The sequence below is a fragment of the Suncus etruscus genome, chromosome 1, assembly GCF_024139225.1.
Source record: "Suncus etruscus isolate mSunEtr1 chromosome 1, mSunEtr1.pri.cur, whole genome shotgun sequence".
NCBI classification, from domain to species: domain Eukaryota; kingdom Metazoa; phylum Chordata; class Mammalia; order Eulipotyphla; family Soricidae; genus Suncus; species Suncus etruscus.
In genome coordinates this window covers 153,384,548-153,398,460 of record NC_064848.1, presented here as the reverse complement: position 1 = coordinate 153,398,460, position 13,913 = coordinate 153,384,548, and the positions used below count along the sequence as shown (strand labels likewise).

The following is a 13,913-nucleotide window of genomic DNA, read 5'->3' as shown; positions in this document are numbered from 1 at the left end:
GTTTAGTGATCTTGCAGCACCAGAGATTGAATATAGGCCCTGAGCATGCAAAGCTGCATTAGCCTCTTGAACTCTCTCCTTCAGATTGTATTTAGAATAAAATATCTCCTTTCTAAAGAGACCTCGTTGATATTTGGGGGGAGAGATGGGGGGGTACACCCATTTGACACTCGGGGTTACTCCTGGCTATGCGCTCAGAAATTGCTCCTGGTTTGTGGGGGACTATATGGGACTCCAGGGGATCAAACCACGGTCCGTCCGTGGAGGGCGCCACTTCTCCGGTCCCATCATTGATATTTTTAAATGGAATTAAGTTTTAATTAATTGGAGCATCTTTTTTGTATGTTTGTTTTTTGTTTTTTGGGTTTTTTTGGCCACACCCGGCGGTGCTCAGGGGTTACTCCTGGCTGTCTGCTCAGAAATAGCTCCTGGCAGGCACAGGGGACCATATGGGACACCAGGATTCGAACCAACCACCTTAGGTCCTGGATCGGCTGCTTGCAAGGCAAACACCGCTGTGGAGCATCTTTATGACCATAGTTTTTCCCAAAGAGGTCTTTTCATTTTTTCCAACTTTTTTTGTTGTTTGTTTTTGGGTCACACCTGGCAGCGCTGAGGGGTTACTTCTCTCAGAAATCACTCCTGGAGGCCAGAACAGTGGCTCAAGTGATAAGGCATCTGCCTTGCACGCACTAACCTAGGATGGACCACGGTTCAATCCCCCAGCACCCTATATGGTCCCCCAAGCCAGGAGCGATTTCTGATCACATAGCCAGGAGTAATCCCTGAGCGTCACCAGGGGTAGCGTGAGAGAGAGAGTGAGAGAGAGAGAGAGAGAGAGAGAGAGAGAGAGAGAGAGAGAGAGAGAGAGAGAGAGAGAGAGAGAGAGAGAGAGAGGAAAGGAAGGAAGGAAGGAAGGAAGGAAGGAAGGAAGGAAGGAAGGAAGGAAGGAAGGAAGGAAGGAAGGAAGGAAGGAAGGAAGGAAGGAAGGAAGGAAGGAATCACTCCTGGCAGGCTCTGGGGAACCTGGGATGCTGGGAATCAAACCAGGTCCATGCAAGGCAAACAGCCTACCACTGTGCTATCACTCCAGCCCCAAAATTTCCAACTTTTTTAAATATCTTCTTTGTGTGTGTGTGTGTGTGTGTGTGTGTGTGTGTGTGTGTGTGTGTTTGGGTCACATCTGGCAGTTCTCAGTGGTTACTCCTGGCTCCATGCTCAGAAATTGCTCCTGACAGACACGGGGGACCATATGGGATGCTGGGATTCGAACCGATGACCGCCTGCATGAAAGGCAAACGCCTTACCTCTGTGCTATCTCTCCAGCCCCTTTTAATATCTTCTTAAGATTGTTTTGTGGGGCTGGAGAGATAGCATGGAGGTAAGGCGTTTGCCTTTCATGCAAGAGGTCATCGGTTCGAATCCCAGCGTCCCATATGGTCCCCCGTGCCTGCCAGGAGCAATTTCTGAGCATGGAGCCAGGAGTAACCCCTGAGCACTGCCGGGTGTGACCCAAAAACCACAAAAAAAAAAAAAAAAAGATTGTTTTGTTTTTGAGCCATACTCGGTGGTGCTCAGGGCTTACTCCAGGCTCAATACTCAGGAATTAATCCTGGCAGGCTTTGGGGAACCATATGGAATGCCAGGGATTGAACCCAGGACAGCCATGTACAAGGCAAACACCCTACCTGCTGTACTATCGCTTTAGCCCCTGTACTAGTATCTTTTCTGGTTTATTTATTTGTGGACTCTGCCAAGTGCTGCACAGAGAGCTCAGGGACCAACCAGGCCAACAATTCAGAGCTAGGGCCCAAGCATGGGATGCTACACTAGACTTGCAATTCTGGAACCACCATAGCTACCCCTGCAACACTCAGAAGTAAACCCTGAGAAATACAAGGTATGGTCTCAAGAAACAAACAAAATAGATGAGCTCAAAAACAGACTTGTAGGACCAGAGTAAGGCACTTGCTTAACAGATAGTCTACCTGGACTGAATCCCCTGCTGTTCATATGGTCCCCTGTGCTCCAACCAGAAGTTATTCCTGAGCACAGATTTAGGAGTAAACCCTGAGCACAGCTAAACATGGCCCAAACTACTTACCCTCTTAAAAAAAACTCAGAAACAGACGTGTATATTAATTTGTATTGCATGCAAAAATGAAGTAAAGTGTGACAGTTCATTTGGAAAAGACATGAAAAAAGTTTTTCAATAAATAGAAATAAGTCCAGTGATGTCATTCAGAATCTGGAAGAGCGACAGCTCAAGTTGCTCAGTTTGTGTTCTCATGATGCAGGCCCAAGTTCAGCCAGCACCATATGGTAGGCACTTGAGCAGACCCGGAGTAACCACTGACCATGGTGTTTGGGCCCCTAAACAAAACAGAAAAGTTCATAATCCCTTCCATTTTCAAGCCCATTCAATTTTCACCTAATGGACCAAGGAACTAACTCAAAGAGTTTAGAATGCTTGTAATGCATAGACCTTAGGTTCCATCTTTGGCTCCACACAGCCTCCTGAGCACCAATGAATGGGTCCTAATGGGGAGATCTCCCTAAAATTGAATTAAAATGGTTCTTCAGTAAAGTCCCTCTTTTCCTGCCACCTTAGATTTCATCTCCCCTTGACTATTTTTAGCAGTTTTGGCCCACTCCCACTACTCTTCCCATTGCCCAGAATTATTTCTTTAAAAAAACAAAATCGTGCATCTTGCTACCCATCTGCTCTAATCGTTTGTTCTGGATTCCAACATCCTCCAAGTCTCTTTTCACGTACTTTGCAATGTTCTTCACACTCTTGCTGTCGTCCTTCTGCCTTCAAATCCCACAACAGAACAGGATGTGCCTTGCCATTCTCTTTCGTTGGCATGTCCTTGCCCTTCGTCTGACCACACTTCAGTATTGTCACTTGAAAACGTGACCGCGGGGGCCAGAGAGATAGCATGGAGGTAAGGCGCCTGCCTTTCATGCGGAAGGTCATCGGTTCGAATCCCGGCATCCCATAAATCCCCCGAGCCCGACAGGAGCAATTTCTGAGCATGGAGCCAGGAGTAACCCCTGAGCGCTGCCGGGCGTGACCCAAAAACCAAAATAAATAAATAAATAAAAATAAAGACATAACAATGTGACCTCATCTGTACCTCCCCAGCCCAGCTCCAGCCATGCGCTGGTACTTTTTGTCTTGAGTCCTGACTCTATTCTACCGAGATCATTTTGTCTGCTACCCGTCCCCCCACTTCTACTAGGAAAATCATGTTAACTATACAAGGAATAAACACTCGACATGACTACCTCCGTGCCTGTACGCATGGGTAGGTATAGATGTGGACTACCAGGAGCCGAGAAGGGTGGAAAATAGCCCTGCAGAGAGGAATGCTAGACACCAGGAGGAGCTCGCACGCCACTATAGAAACGCGAATAGCGGAGAAGACAGCAGGCGGCGAGCCCGGGTCGAAGGCGCGAGTGGCTGGCGCTCAGTAGCGCAGCATCACGCAAAGGCAGGCGGCCGCTCGCCATGTGCGCCTCCCGCGTCGCCCACACAGACAGACGGGGTTCACCCCTACCCACCTCCACCCCCGGCCCCTACCCAGGCCCCTTCCTCCAGCACAAGCAAGCAGCACGGGGAGGGAAGGTCTGAGAGCCCTGCAAGGAGCCTGAACGCAGGAAGCCAATTCGAGGCGTCCGAGCCCCTGCTGTCGGGCGCTTCCAGTGCAGAGACCCAGAGGCACGGGGGAGCGGGGATGGAAGAAGATGCGCGCGCGAGGCGGACTGCGCGCCGGGGCGGGGGCGGGGCTTCGGGGCGGAGCCTCGAGTGGGCGGGACTTAAGCGCCGGAGCCAATCGTGGCGAGGCAGGGGCGGGGCGGGCGCCGGTCCAGGCTGACGCAGGGCCCCGCTGCCCGGGCCCGGAGGGGGCGGAGGGAGCAGAGCCGACGGGGCTCGCGCCTGCGCGGTGGCGCGGGGAGGAGCGGGGACCTGGCCGCGGGCCGCACGGACGGGCGCGCGCACCATGGGGGAGAAGCCCGGGACCAGGTGAGGCAGGTGGGGCTCCGCGGTGGGCGCGGGGTGCGGCTCCGCGCGGCCGCCTCTCTCTCCGAACCCCAGCGGGAGCCGGGAGAGCAGGCGGAGCCGGGCGCCCGGGTTCCCCCCGGAGCAGCCCTCGGGGCCGTGCACCCTGATCCTCCGGGGTCCCGGGCAGCAAGGCGGGGGCGCCTGCCGGGGTCCCCTGCACCCCCGGGCTGGTGACCGGGAACCCGGCGTCTGCTTCCTCGCAGGGCTGTGGGGCCCGGACTCGTGGGCTCGTGCGTGCAGGCTGGGATGCAGGGGCGGAGGAAGGAGCAGGTGGCCGCTCCCGAGGGGCCGGGGGTGGGGAGCGCGATGCTGGGGGACCCTACAGGGGAGTGCGGAGCCACAGGAAAGCCTCGGACCCAGCAGCACCCCGCCAGCTGTCCAGGCTCGCCCCGCCGGTCCTGCGGGCAGGGTAGCTCAGCTTGCAAACTTCTGCCTGCCTTCCGCGGGTCGCTGCGAGCAGCAGCTTCATCTTGAAGGAGCCGAGGGCTTGACTCGCCCACACCCAATGTAGGGTCACCCCAGATCCCTGCGGGCTGAGGGGAACACGGTATCTGCCCTGTGCACGAACATCCACTCTCCGGATGTTTTCTGTGCAATCGAGGCTCCTTCCTTCCACTGACACCCGAGTTCTCTTTTGTGGTCTCTAGCAAAATCCACTTCCTGTTGTGACCCAACACCCCAAGGGGACAGTGGGTGAATGCCTGAGTTCTTGGGAAGCAGGATTCAAGAGGAAAAGATAGAGGCTCTAAGGTCTTCAATCAATAGGGACTGACAGGTCACTTGTTCTGAACAGCAATTTGACAAGTGCTACCACTCCCAGTCTACAGACTAGGAGAACCCAGATTTCAGAACGCTGGAACTGTTGGGGCAGATGATGAGCGGGGAGATAGCAGTCCTGGATTAGGAGTTAGCCACCCCCAGAGAAAGGGGAAGTGTCTGACTTGAGGAAGGCCCCCAATTTCCGGTCTGTGGTTCAGGGAGGGAGATGATGGACCAGAGTGGGACTGCTGACTTGACACAATTCCCCACCACCACCACCACCACCACCACCCCATCCAATTCTAGGCCACAGGAAATGTAGAGAAGAGCAGGAAGTGTAATGGGGCAAATGTTTCTACTGCCCTTCCCCTACACTGCTCACCTCTTTTAGATTCCTCCCCCACACAAACAGACACACACTCCTTTTTGATTAGCCTCAGTCTATCCATGCTGCTTCTCCCTAGCCTGGTGACAGGAGGTTGACTGTTTTAAGATCCGGAATGCAGGGCCTGAAAAGATAATATGGTGGGTAAAGCACCAGGCATACAGCCAGCATTCAATCCCCAGCATCCATATAGTACCATGAGCACCAACAGGAGTGATTCCTGAGTGGTGAGCCAGTTATAACTCCTGAGCATCGCCGGGTATGACCCCAAAATAACAAATAATAGAATCACAAGGGGCAGAATTGTTGTACAGCTACTCCCAGAATAATTAGCCCAAAACCACTTGCCAATTTACCAACTGAATGTGGGTGTTATAGGCCAGAGCCTCGATAGGGAACACTGGGGTTAAAGAAGACCAGAATGAACAGGGATTGTATAATGCCATAACAGTCTCCACCATCCCAAAGTTGGGACAAGAAGTGGAAAGCTTGTTCTAGTTTCCCATCAATGTTGGCTCTTCTTTATTAGGTGGCCATATCTCAGGGGCAGCCACAACCTTTGCCTCACAGCCTTTAGATAACTAGGCCTTCTAGGAAGAAGAAGCAACTGAAATAGTTACGGTTGGAGGAAGGATAGGAGAGTTGGCTGAAATTCATTGTCTATACTCAGGGAACCCTTCTCAGTGATCACTGTGCACAGACGGTGATTTTGGAAGGGATTATAGTATATTTTAGCAAAAAAAAGGGTCCTCAAATGGTTCAAGTTCAGGGGTTTGCCAGTCATTATCTTGCCTTTTCAGCAATGTGTAGAGGGAGAAGCTGTCTTACCAACTGGGAAATGAATCCCCTTCAATTCAACAAACCATGCTAACTGTAGAGACATGACTGTAGCTTTGTTACAAAGAGCATGGACTCAGAGTCACAGTGCCCCTGCATCTGAATTCCATATACCTTGTACCCTTATACAAAGTACATCACCTTTCCTAAACCTCAGTTTTCTCAACTATAAAATAGGGATATTAGAACTTTCCTCATCATGTGACTTTCTTACATGAGGTGATCTATATAGAACATTTGAAACATGGCCTAGGTATTGAGTGTTCAATTAATAAGTGCATCATCGTCTTTCTCACGTGGCTGGCATTGTGCCTTGGCTAACCACTAGAGCCCTCCAAGCTTTCTAGTCTGTCCTGTGAAATTGGTGATATACATCTGCCTTTGCATGCTACCACACTAGTAAGATATAAACAAGGAGTAATAGGAACCCCAAATAAAGAGTGGCCAGGGTTCTGGGGCTCGATACTTCTAAAGGAAGTACTAAGTGAGCTGAGCCTTGAAAGCAAATGGGCTTTTAAATTGCTGAGATCAGAAAAGGCAACTGTTAGAGGTTAACAGAGTAGAATGAGATTTAGGTAGTTCCAGTGGTAGAAATTATGTTGGCTGCAAAGGCCAGCCAGGGTACCTGAGGTCAGAAACATTATTGTTCCAAGTATTCCAGTTGCATTGGAGCTATAGACAGAGAAGATGAAAGGTAGTTAGGACTTAGCACAAGCACAGTCATTTATGTGCCCTTGGGGGAGGTCCTCTGGGGAAAGCCTGAATTGTTCCTGAGGCAACCAGTGACCCTTGCTGTGGAAAAAGGAGAATTGATGGGGTGAATTGAAGAGAAGGGGTTACCATAGCATCTGCGAGGCTGGGGGCATCCATGTTGAAAATCTGAGGAGTCTGCTGTTATTTTTCCCTCTGTGAAGATCGTGAGTGAACTGGGTTCTCAGGTTGGGGAGGGATTAGGCTTTCTGTGGCTTGTTGAATCTGAGGGAGGCAGTAGAATGTCTCTTTCTGTTTTGTTAGGGTCTTCAAGAAGTCAAGCCCAAACTGCAAGGTGAGTAGCTTACTGTGGTGCCTATACTCCTGGCCTTTCCTGCCCTAAGTGGTCCAGCCTACACCTAGACTGTCCCCCACCCCTAGTTCCCCACTTCCTGTAGCAGCTAAGAGGCTACTTCCTTTCCTCCTAAAACTCCTTGTCACTAGGCTGCTCTGTCTGAGCTAGGCACAGGGTAAGTGGAAACACGCCTAGGTACTTAGAGACCATATAAGAGAGACCTGGGAATTCAATGCATTAGCTCTCTTTAATAGCCAGCCAGGGTACCTCGTGTTATGCCTGTTGCTGTCTGCCTGCCTATAAGGCGGCTTGGTCATTCCTGTGCATCCTCACTTACCCTGCCTCCATCTGTCTCGGTGGAGATGTGAAAGAATATTGCTAAAAAGCCTCAAGTTTGAGTTGTTTGGGGAACCCCCGGTGTCCATTTTGAACCCTTCTGAGAGGAGATCTGGAGGAACTCTGATGCCCCAGACTGGGGAAACGGCAGGGCAACCATTTTTTTGAGGCTTATTAGTTTGTTTTGGGGGGTTTTGGTGTTTGAGCCTTTTCCACCCAAGAGGTTCTGGGAAACCAGCTTGGGGCTCCAGCGTGCAAAACATGTGCTCCAGCCCTTTGAGCCTCAGAGCATCACACTCTGGTGCTCTGATGCTCTGTGACCCCCCCACCCAATCTTCCCTGTGACTCCTCAACATCCAGCTCACCGTGTACTTGGGCAAGCGGGACTTTGTAGATCACCTGGACAGAGTAGATCCTGTAGGTGAGTATTCCCATAAAGTGACATCACATCTCCCAAGAAGGGGAGAAGTTCCAAAGCCCAGGAATTATGCTAAGATCCTGACAGGTGCCCTCACATATCCCATTCCTAGATGGTGTGGTGCTTGTGGACCCTGACTACTTGAAGGATCGCAAAGGTACTGTTCTTGAGTCCCTACCTTCCCTTGAGTCCCTACCTTCCAACAAAGGTAGGGAAGGTAGGGAAATGAAGTGGGCTGGAATTGAAAGGGGTCCAGAAAGTTGGAGCACTGGGACAGAACCAGGAATAGGAGGAAGGTATTAAGCTGCTGATGAAGGATAAGTACTAAGAATATGTGTGTGGGTGAGGGTGTGGGTGTGGGTGGAAAAGGGTGAAGGATGAAGAGTAACTGGCAAAGGGAGGTTCTTGAACCCTCCCACCTTGTCCTCTTTTGTCAGTGTTTGTGACCCTCACCTGCGCCTTCCGCTATGGCCGTGAAGACCTGGATGTGCTGGGCTTGTCCTTCCGCAAAGACCTGTTCATCGCCACATACCAGGCCTTCCCCCCAATGCCCAACCCACCCCGGCCTCCCACCCGTCTACAGGACCGGCTGCTGAGGAAGCTGGGCCAACATGCCCACCCCTTTTTTTTCACAGTGAGGATGTTCCCACCCTTCGCAGGGCAAAGGGACCTGGGTCTGTGTTGGGGATGAGGGGGATGATGATGCACTTGTTATTGGCAAGCGATATTGGAGTACCCAACATCTCACTCTTGGGCACCGTGTGCTCAGAAATCCCAAGTCTCTACCTTCTTCTGGGAGGGGGTCCCTCTTGTCCCTCCCTTCCTTTTTATCCCCAGTAATCCTTCTTTAGCCTCTTATTGAGATGGGGACCTCTCTGGAAGAATTGGGGGCTTGAAAGTCTTCACCTTTCCTTTGCCACAGATACCCCAGAATCTGCCCTGCTCTGTCACCCTGCAGCCAGGCCCAGAGGACACGGGAAAGGTATGGAAGAAATGGCTCAGCAGGAGCCTAGGACACTCCTGAGAGAGGCTGATCTGTTAAGAAGAGGCCAGGATGGGACTAATGGCCAGGAAATGTCCCCAGTAGAAGTAGGGAGTACATGGTGGTTCCCTACACTCAAATCCCACTTGAACTGAGTACAGGGCCTCACTGTACATAGCCAGGCACCAGGCCTTTGGAAGGCAGAAGACCACCCAACAATACTCAGATTAGGAGGGAAAAGTATCCTTGCCTAAAATGAGAAGAGGGAAATCTGGGAGTGGGGTCAGGGGAAAGACTGGGGCCTGGTGTAAGATTTCTCTCTCTTCCAAGGCCTGTGGGGTAGACTTTGAGATCCGAGCCTTCTGTGCCATATCAGTAGAAGAGAAAAGCCACAAAAGGTGAGGAAGCAACCTTCGCACTGCTGCCCACTCCCAGGATCCCTAGGACCCTGAGGGAGGTAGAAGTGGGTATATGGGTATGAGGATTGATCCTAGCCTCCACTTCCCAGGAATTCTGTGCGCCTGGTGATCCGAAAAGTTCAGTTTGCCCCAGAGAAACCTGGCCCCCAGCCTTCAGCTGAAACCACTCGCCATTTCCTCATGTCTGACCGATCCCTGCACCTTGAAGCTTCTCTGGACAAAGAGGTGGGATACATGAGGCACACACAGGTTTCATAGTATAGGCCCAGACCCTGAGTGGGGGTGAGGGTGAAACCACATGTCAAGGCTGCTTTAATATTTGTTGGGGTAGTGGAGGGGGTTGAGATAAGCCACACCCACTGGTGCTCTGTGAGTACTCCAAGCTCTGTTCTCAATTCACTCCCAACAATGTTTGGGAATAAAAATAGAGTCAGCCACATACGAGGCAACACTTTACCCCCTGAATTATCTCTCCGTCACCTGCCTTGGCATTTTTAAAGGAGATTGCCCTAGCTGGATATAGAAGTTTGCTGTCGGCTTATGTTAGAGGGAGGGTGTCTTTGTGTCAGGAGACCTACTAACACAGGGACCAGTAGAGATGTGGTTATGAGACCAGAGAGAGTATAGCAGGTAAATCACTCGCCTCATAAACAGCTGACCTTGTTTAATCCCTAACACCATATATGTTCCTCCAAGCACCACCAGGAGTGATCCCTAAGTACTGAACCAGGAAAGAATAAAGTTGAGTGCCACTGGGTGTGGGCCCCCACAAAATTAACTTGGCCCTCTTTCCCCTCAAAAGCTGTACTACCATGGAGAGCCCCTTAGTGTCAATGTCCACGTCACCAACAACTCGACCAAGACTGTCAAGAAGATCAAAGTCTCTGGTAGGAAGTGGGTTTGTGTGCTACAAGGGGCCTGCTAGGGAGTAGGGAGCATGCAGGTTGGGGGAATTCGCTGCACAAGAGATTTCTTGTAACATCACAACCTAAGAACACCCAGAGTGGGAGATTTACCAGAACTCATAGAATGTTCCAAAGAGGGCCCAGAGAGATAGCACAGCGGCATTTGCCTTGCAAGCAGCCGATCCAGGACCAAAGGTGGTTGGTTCGAATCCCGCTGTTCCATATGGTCCCCCGTCTATTTCTGAGCAGACAGCCAGGAGTAACCCCTGAGCACCGCCGGGTGTGGCCCAAAAACAAAAAACAAAACAAAACAAAAAGAATGTTCCAAAGAGCTGTGCAGTGTGTGCTACTAGTATTCATTGCTTAGGGCATATATCAGAGTAGCCGGCAACATTGGGCTGGGCACACTGTGGCAGGCCCACGACAGTCCTAAAGAGTTGTTGACCCCTCCTCACCCAACAGTGAGACAGTATGCTGACATCTGCCTCTTCAGTACTGCCCAATACAAGTGTCCCGTGGCTCAGATCGAACAAGAGTGAGTATCAGAACAGCTCTGGGTCCCAACCTAAGAGAAGAGTTTGCCTGGGGAACTGTAAGATGGAATCCTTTGGGGTAGAATCCTCCCCAAACTAACCCAGAGAGACATTCCTGCCACATTTGAGAGATCTGGGAGGTGCATTTTCTTGAGCTATTCCTTTGTGAACTGTATCCCAAGAGAAAGGGAGAGAGTGATGCTTTTTAGAGGTGAGAGCAGGCAGACACTACACCCATCCTTTTTCTTCCAAGAGCTTTGTTTTCTGACCTCATCCCACAATCCCCCAGCGACCAGGTGTCTCCGAGCTCAACGTTTTGTAAAGTGTACACCATAACCCCGCTGCTCAGCGACAACAGAGAGAAACGAGGGCTTGCCCTGGACGGGAAGCTCAAACATGAGGACACCAACCTGGCTTCCAGCACCATGTGAGAATGAGCTGGATTTAGGGCGTGGGGGGAGTAGACATTTCAGTGCCATTTGTTCAGTGCCAGCTGTATGCCAAGATGTCCTCGTTACCAGGGACAAATGAGTGAAAAAAAGAAAATCCCTGTGGAGAGAAACATATAGTGTGTTTAGGGGCAAGTGTTAAGAGATAAAAAGTAAGCAGAGGGTTGAAGAGATAATACAGCAGATAAGGCACTTGCAACCAACCTGGGTTTGATCCCCAGTACTCCATTTGGTTTCTTGATCCTCTCCCAAGAGAGATCCTGAGAACAAAGCAGGGATGGCCCCAAAACAAAGCAAGTGAACAAAAAAAGGCAAGCAGAGATGGAAAATAGATTAAAAGCATAGAGAGGGTTAGTGTGTTAGCATTAAAAGGGGTGACTATTGATGGCCTAATACTGGGGTGAATGTTGAGTCAGAACTCAGAGGAAGTAGGTGGTGTGGCTATGCAGGAGAGTGGTCTAGGCAGAGGGAACAGCAGACACAGACAGAGGTGTGACCAGCAATGTGTTGGAGGATGTGTGAAAAGAAAAGCTTCCTCTGGCCTTGAAGATGCCACTGCTGCTGAGGCTGCACCTGCTTTGAGGTCCTTAGCTTCAAAAAGGTTTACCCCTTGGTCTTTCTATAAGGAGTACACACCATTCTACTGCCCACAGTAAGCCAGGAGAATGGTAAAGTGAAAATGAAGGAGCAGGGAGTAAGATCAGAAGACTGAAGGACAGCAAGACCTTGTTGGCCTGTTAGGTAAAAAGGACCTCAGCTTTTTTGTGGGGACAGAAGTTCGGAGGTGGGCTTCCCCAGAACACTGCTAGGCCTTCCTCCGTGATCTCAGCTTCTGGAGATCTTAGCAGTCCTGCTCAGAAACCAAATGGAAGCCCCAAGGGAAGGCTTCAGGGCTGGGAGCCCTGGTTTCAACTCCACCCTTCCTATTTGCAGTGTGAAGGAGGGTGCCAACAAGGAGGTGCTGGGAATCCTGGTGTCCTACCGGGTCAAGGTGAAGTTGGTGGTATCTCGTGGTGGGTGAGTAAGATGGAGGGAGGGGGTAAAGGGTGGATATTGCAGGGATTTCCTCTGGCTCTATGACTCTGGCTGCATGTGGTTTCTCTCCCTCCATAGGGATGTCTCTGTGGAGCTGCCTTTTGTTCTGATGCATCCCAAGCCCCATGACCATATCACCCTCCCCAGACCCCAATCAGGTGAGCATACACCCACCCTGAACCCCCAACTGGAGGTTCTGTAGCAAGGCCAGTGACAGAAAAAAACTGGTTCTTCCAGCATCCACCCATCCACCCCCTCTGCTCCCCTCAGCTGTTCCTGAAACAGATGCCCCTGTGGATACCAACCTCATTGAATTTGATACCAAGTAAGAAACTCTTCTCCTACCTTCCTACCTTTGAGCCTCAGAGGCAAAGATACCTATAATTTCAAAATCTGCCCTTCATTTCTTTTCTTTTTATGGTGGGGGTGGTGGTGGACGTTAAGGATTGGAAAAAAAGGCTAAATGTCAATCCAAATGATTTAACAATGTGAGCTGCCATTTTTGTTTGCTAGCAAGATTGAATACAGTGCCTGCAAGGGATGTGCTTTCTCCAACTCAGTGGCTGGCTTTTACTGCCCATTCTTGCAAATGCCTTTCTGGTCCCACTGCTTTTCTTTTTTTTTTTTTTTTTTTTTTTTTTGGTTTTTGGGCCACACCCTGTGACGCTCAGGGGTTACTCCTGGCTATGCGCTCAGAAGTTGCTCCTGGCTTCTTGGGGGACCATATGGGACGCCGGGGGATCGAACCGCGGTCCGTCCTAGGCTAGCGCAGGCAAGGCAGGCACCTTACCTCCAGCGCCACCGCCCGGCCCCCCCACTGCTTTTCTAACAACTCAGTCTGGGAAGGGAGTGGGAGGTCAGGAGGGGCTGAAGCCCTCACCTCATCTCCTTTCCACCACCAAGCTATGCCACGGATGATGACATCGTGTTTGAGGATTTTGCCCGGCTTCGGCTGAAGGGGATGAAGGATGAGGATTACGATGACCAATTCTGCTAGGAAGGGGGACAGGAAGAATAGAGCGAATGGTGCTTGGAGAGGTGGAGGCAGGACCAAGCTCCCCATTCTCATGGTGGGGAGGGTACTGGCCTCTCTTCTCTTTGTCACCACCTAGTGGCTTATTCAACCACATTATCTTTCCTCCCACCTTTCTCCCACCCAGAAACGCACTGGACCCATCTTTTATTGTATGTGGGCATTAATATTTTGACAAAGCTTTGCTTCCCTAAGGCCCCCAGTGGGTGGCAAAATATATTAACACCTAAATTTTTAGAGAGGACATTGAAAAGACAAGTGGTATTAGGAAAGTGGGTAGCTCCATATTTAACCTCACACCACCATCCCCTTCCATCACTTTCTGCCTCCTATTCCTTCAAGATGAGACTTTGGGGAAGAAAGACCACTTCTTTGTTTCTGAACATAAAGAAGAAAATAAACCTTTTAATAAGCATGAGTGTATGTGTTTTCTTTTATTTTTGTTTTTGGGTCACACCCAACAGAGCTCAGGGGTTACTCCTGGCTTTATGCTCAGAAATCGCCCCTGGCAGGCAGGCACAGGGGACCATATGGGATGCCGGGATTCAAACCACCATCCTTCTTTTGCATGAAAGACAAATGCCTTACCTCCATGCTATCTCTCCAGCCCCATGTGTTTTCTTTTTTGGTTTTTGTTTTTTGGGTCACACCTGGCAGCACTCAAGGGTTACTCCTGGCTCTATGCTCAGAAATCGCTCCTAGCAGGCT

General features: G+C 50.7%; 1 protein-coding gene across 2 annotated transcripts; it reads left to right on the top strand.

Annotated features, from left to right (window-relative positions):
• The first annotated feature begins 3,907 nt into the window (after positions 1-3,907).
• Positions 3,908-13,623, top strand: ARRB2 (arrestin beta 2). Of its 2 annotated transcripts, none has more exons than XM_049775005.1 (15): positions 3,908-4,030; positions 7,065-7,095; positions 7,792-7,852; positions 7,962-8,006; positions 8,287-8,483; positions 8,772-8,831; positions 9,162-9,229; positions 9,340-9,475; positions 10,053-10,137; positions 10,618-10,690; positions 10,978-11,115; positions 12,071-12,154; positions 12,251-12,330; positions 12,443-12,497; positions 13,076-13,623. In XM_049775005.1, the coding sequence occupies exons 1-15, from the start codon at positions 4,008-4,010 to the stop codon at positions 13,167-13,169; spliced, it is 1,230 nt and encodes a 409-aa protein (XP_049630962.1). In that variant the 5' UTR covers positions 3,908-4,007; the 3' UTR covers positions 13,170-13,623. The 2 variants fall into 2 exon arrangements, with proteins under 2 accessions (XP_049630962.1, XP_049630954.1); XM_049774997.1 differs by having other exon boundaries at positions 12,410-12,497.
• The last annotated feature ends 290 nt before the right edge of the window (positions 13,624-13,913 follow it).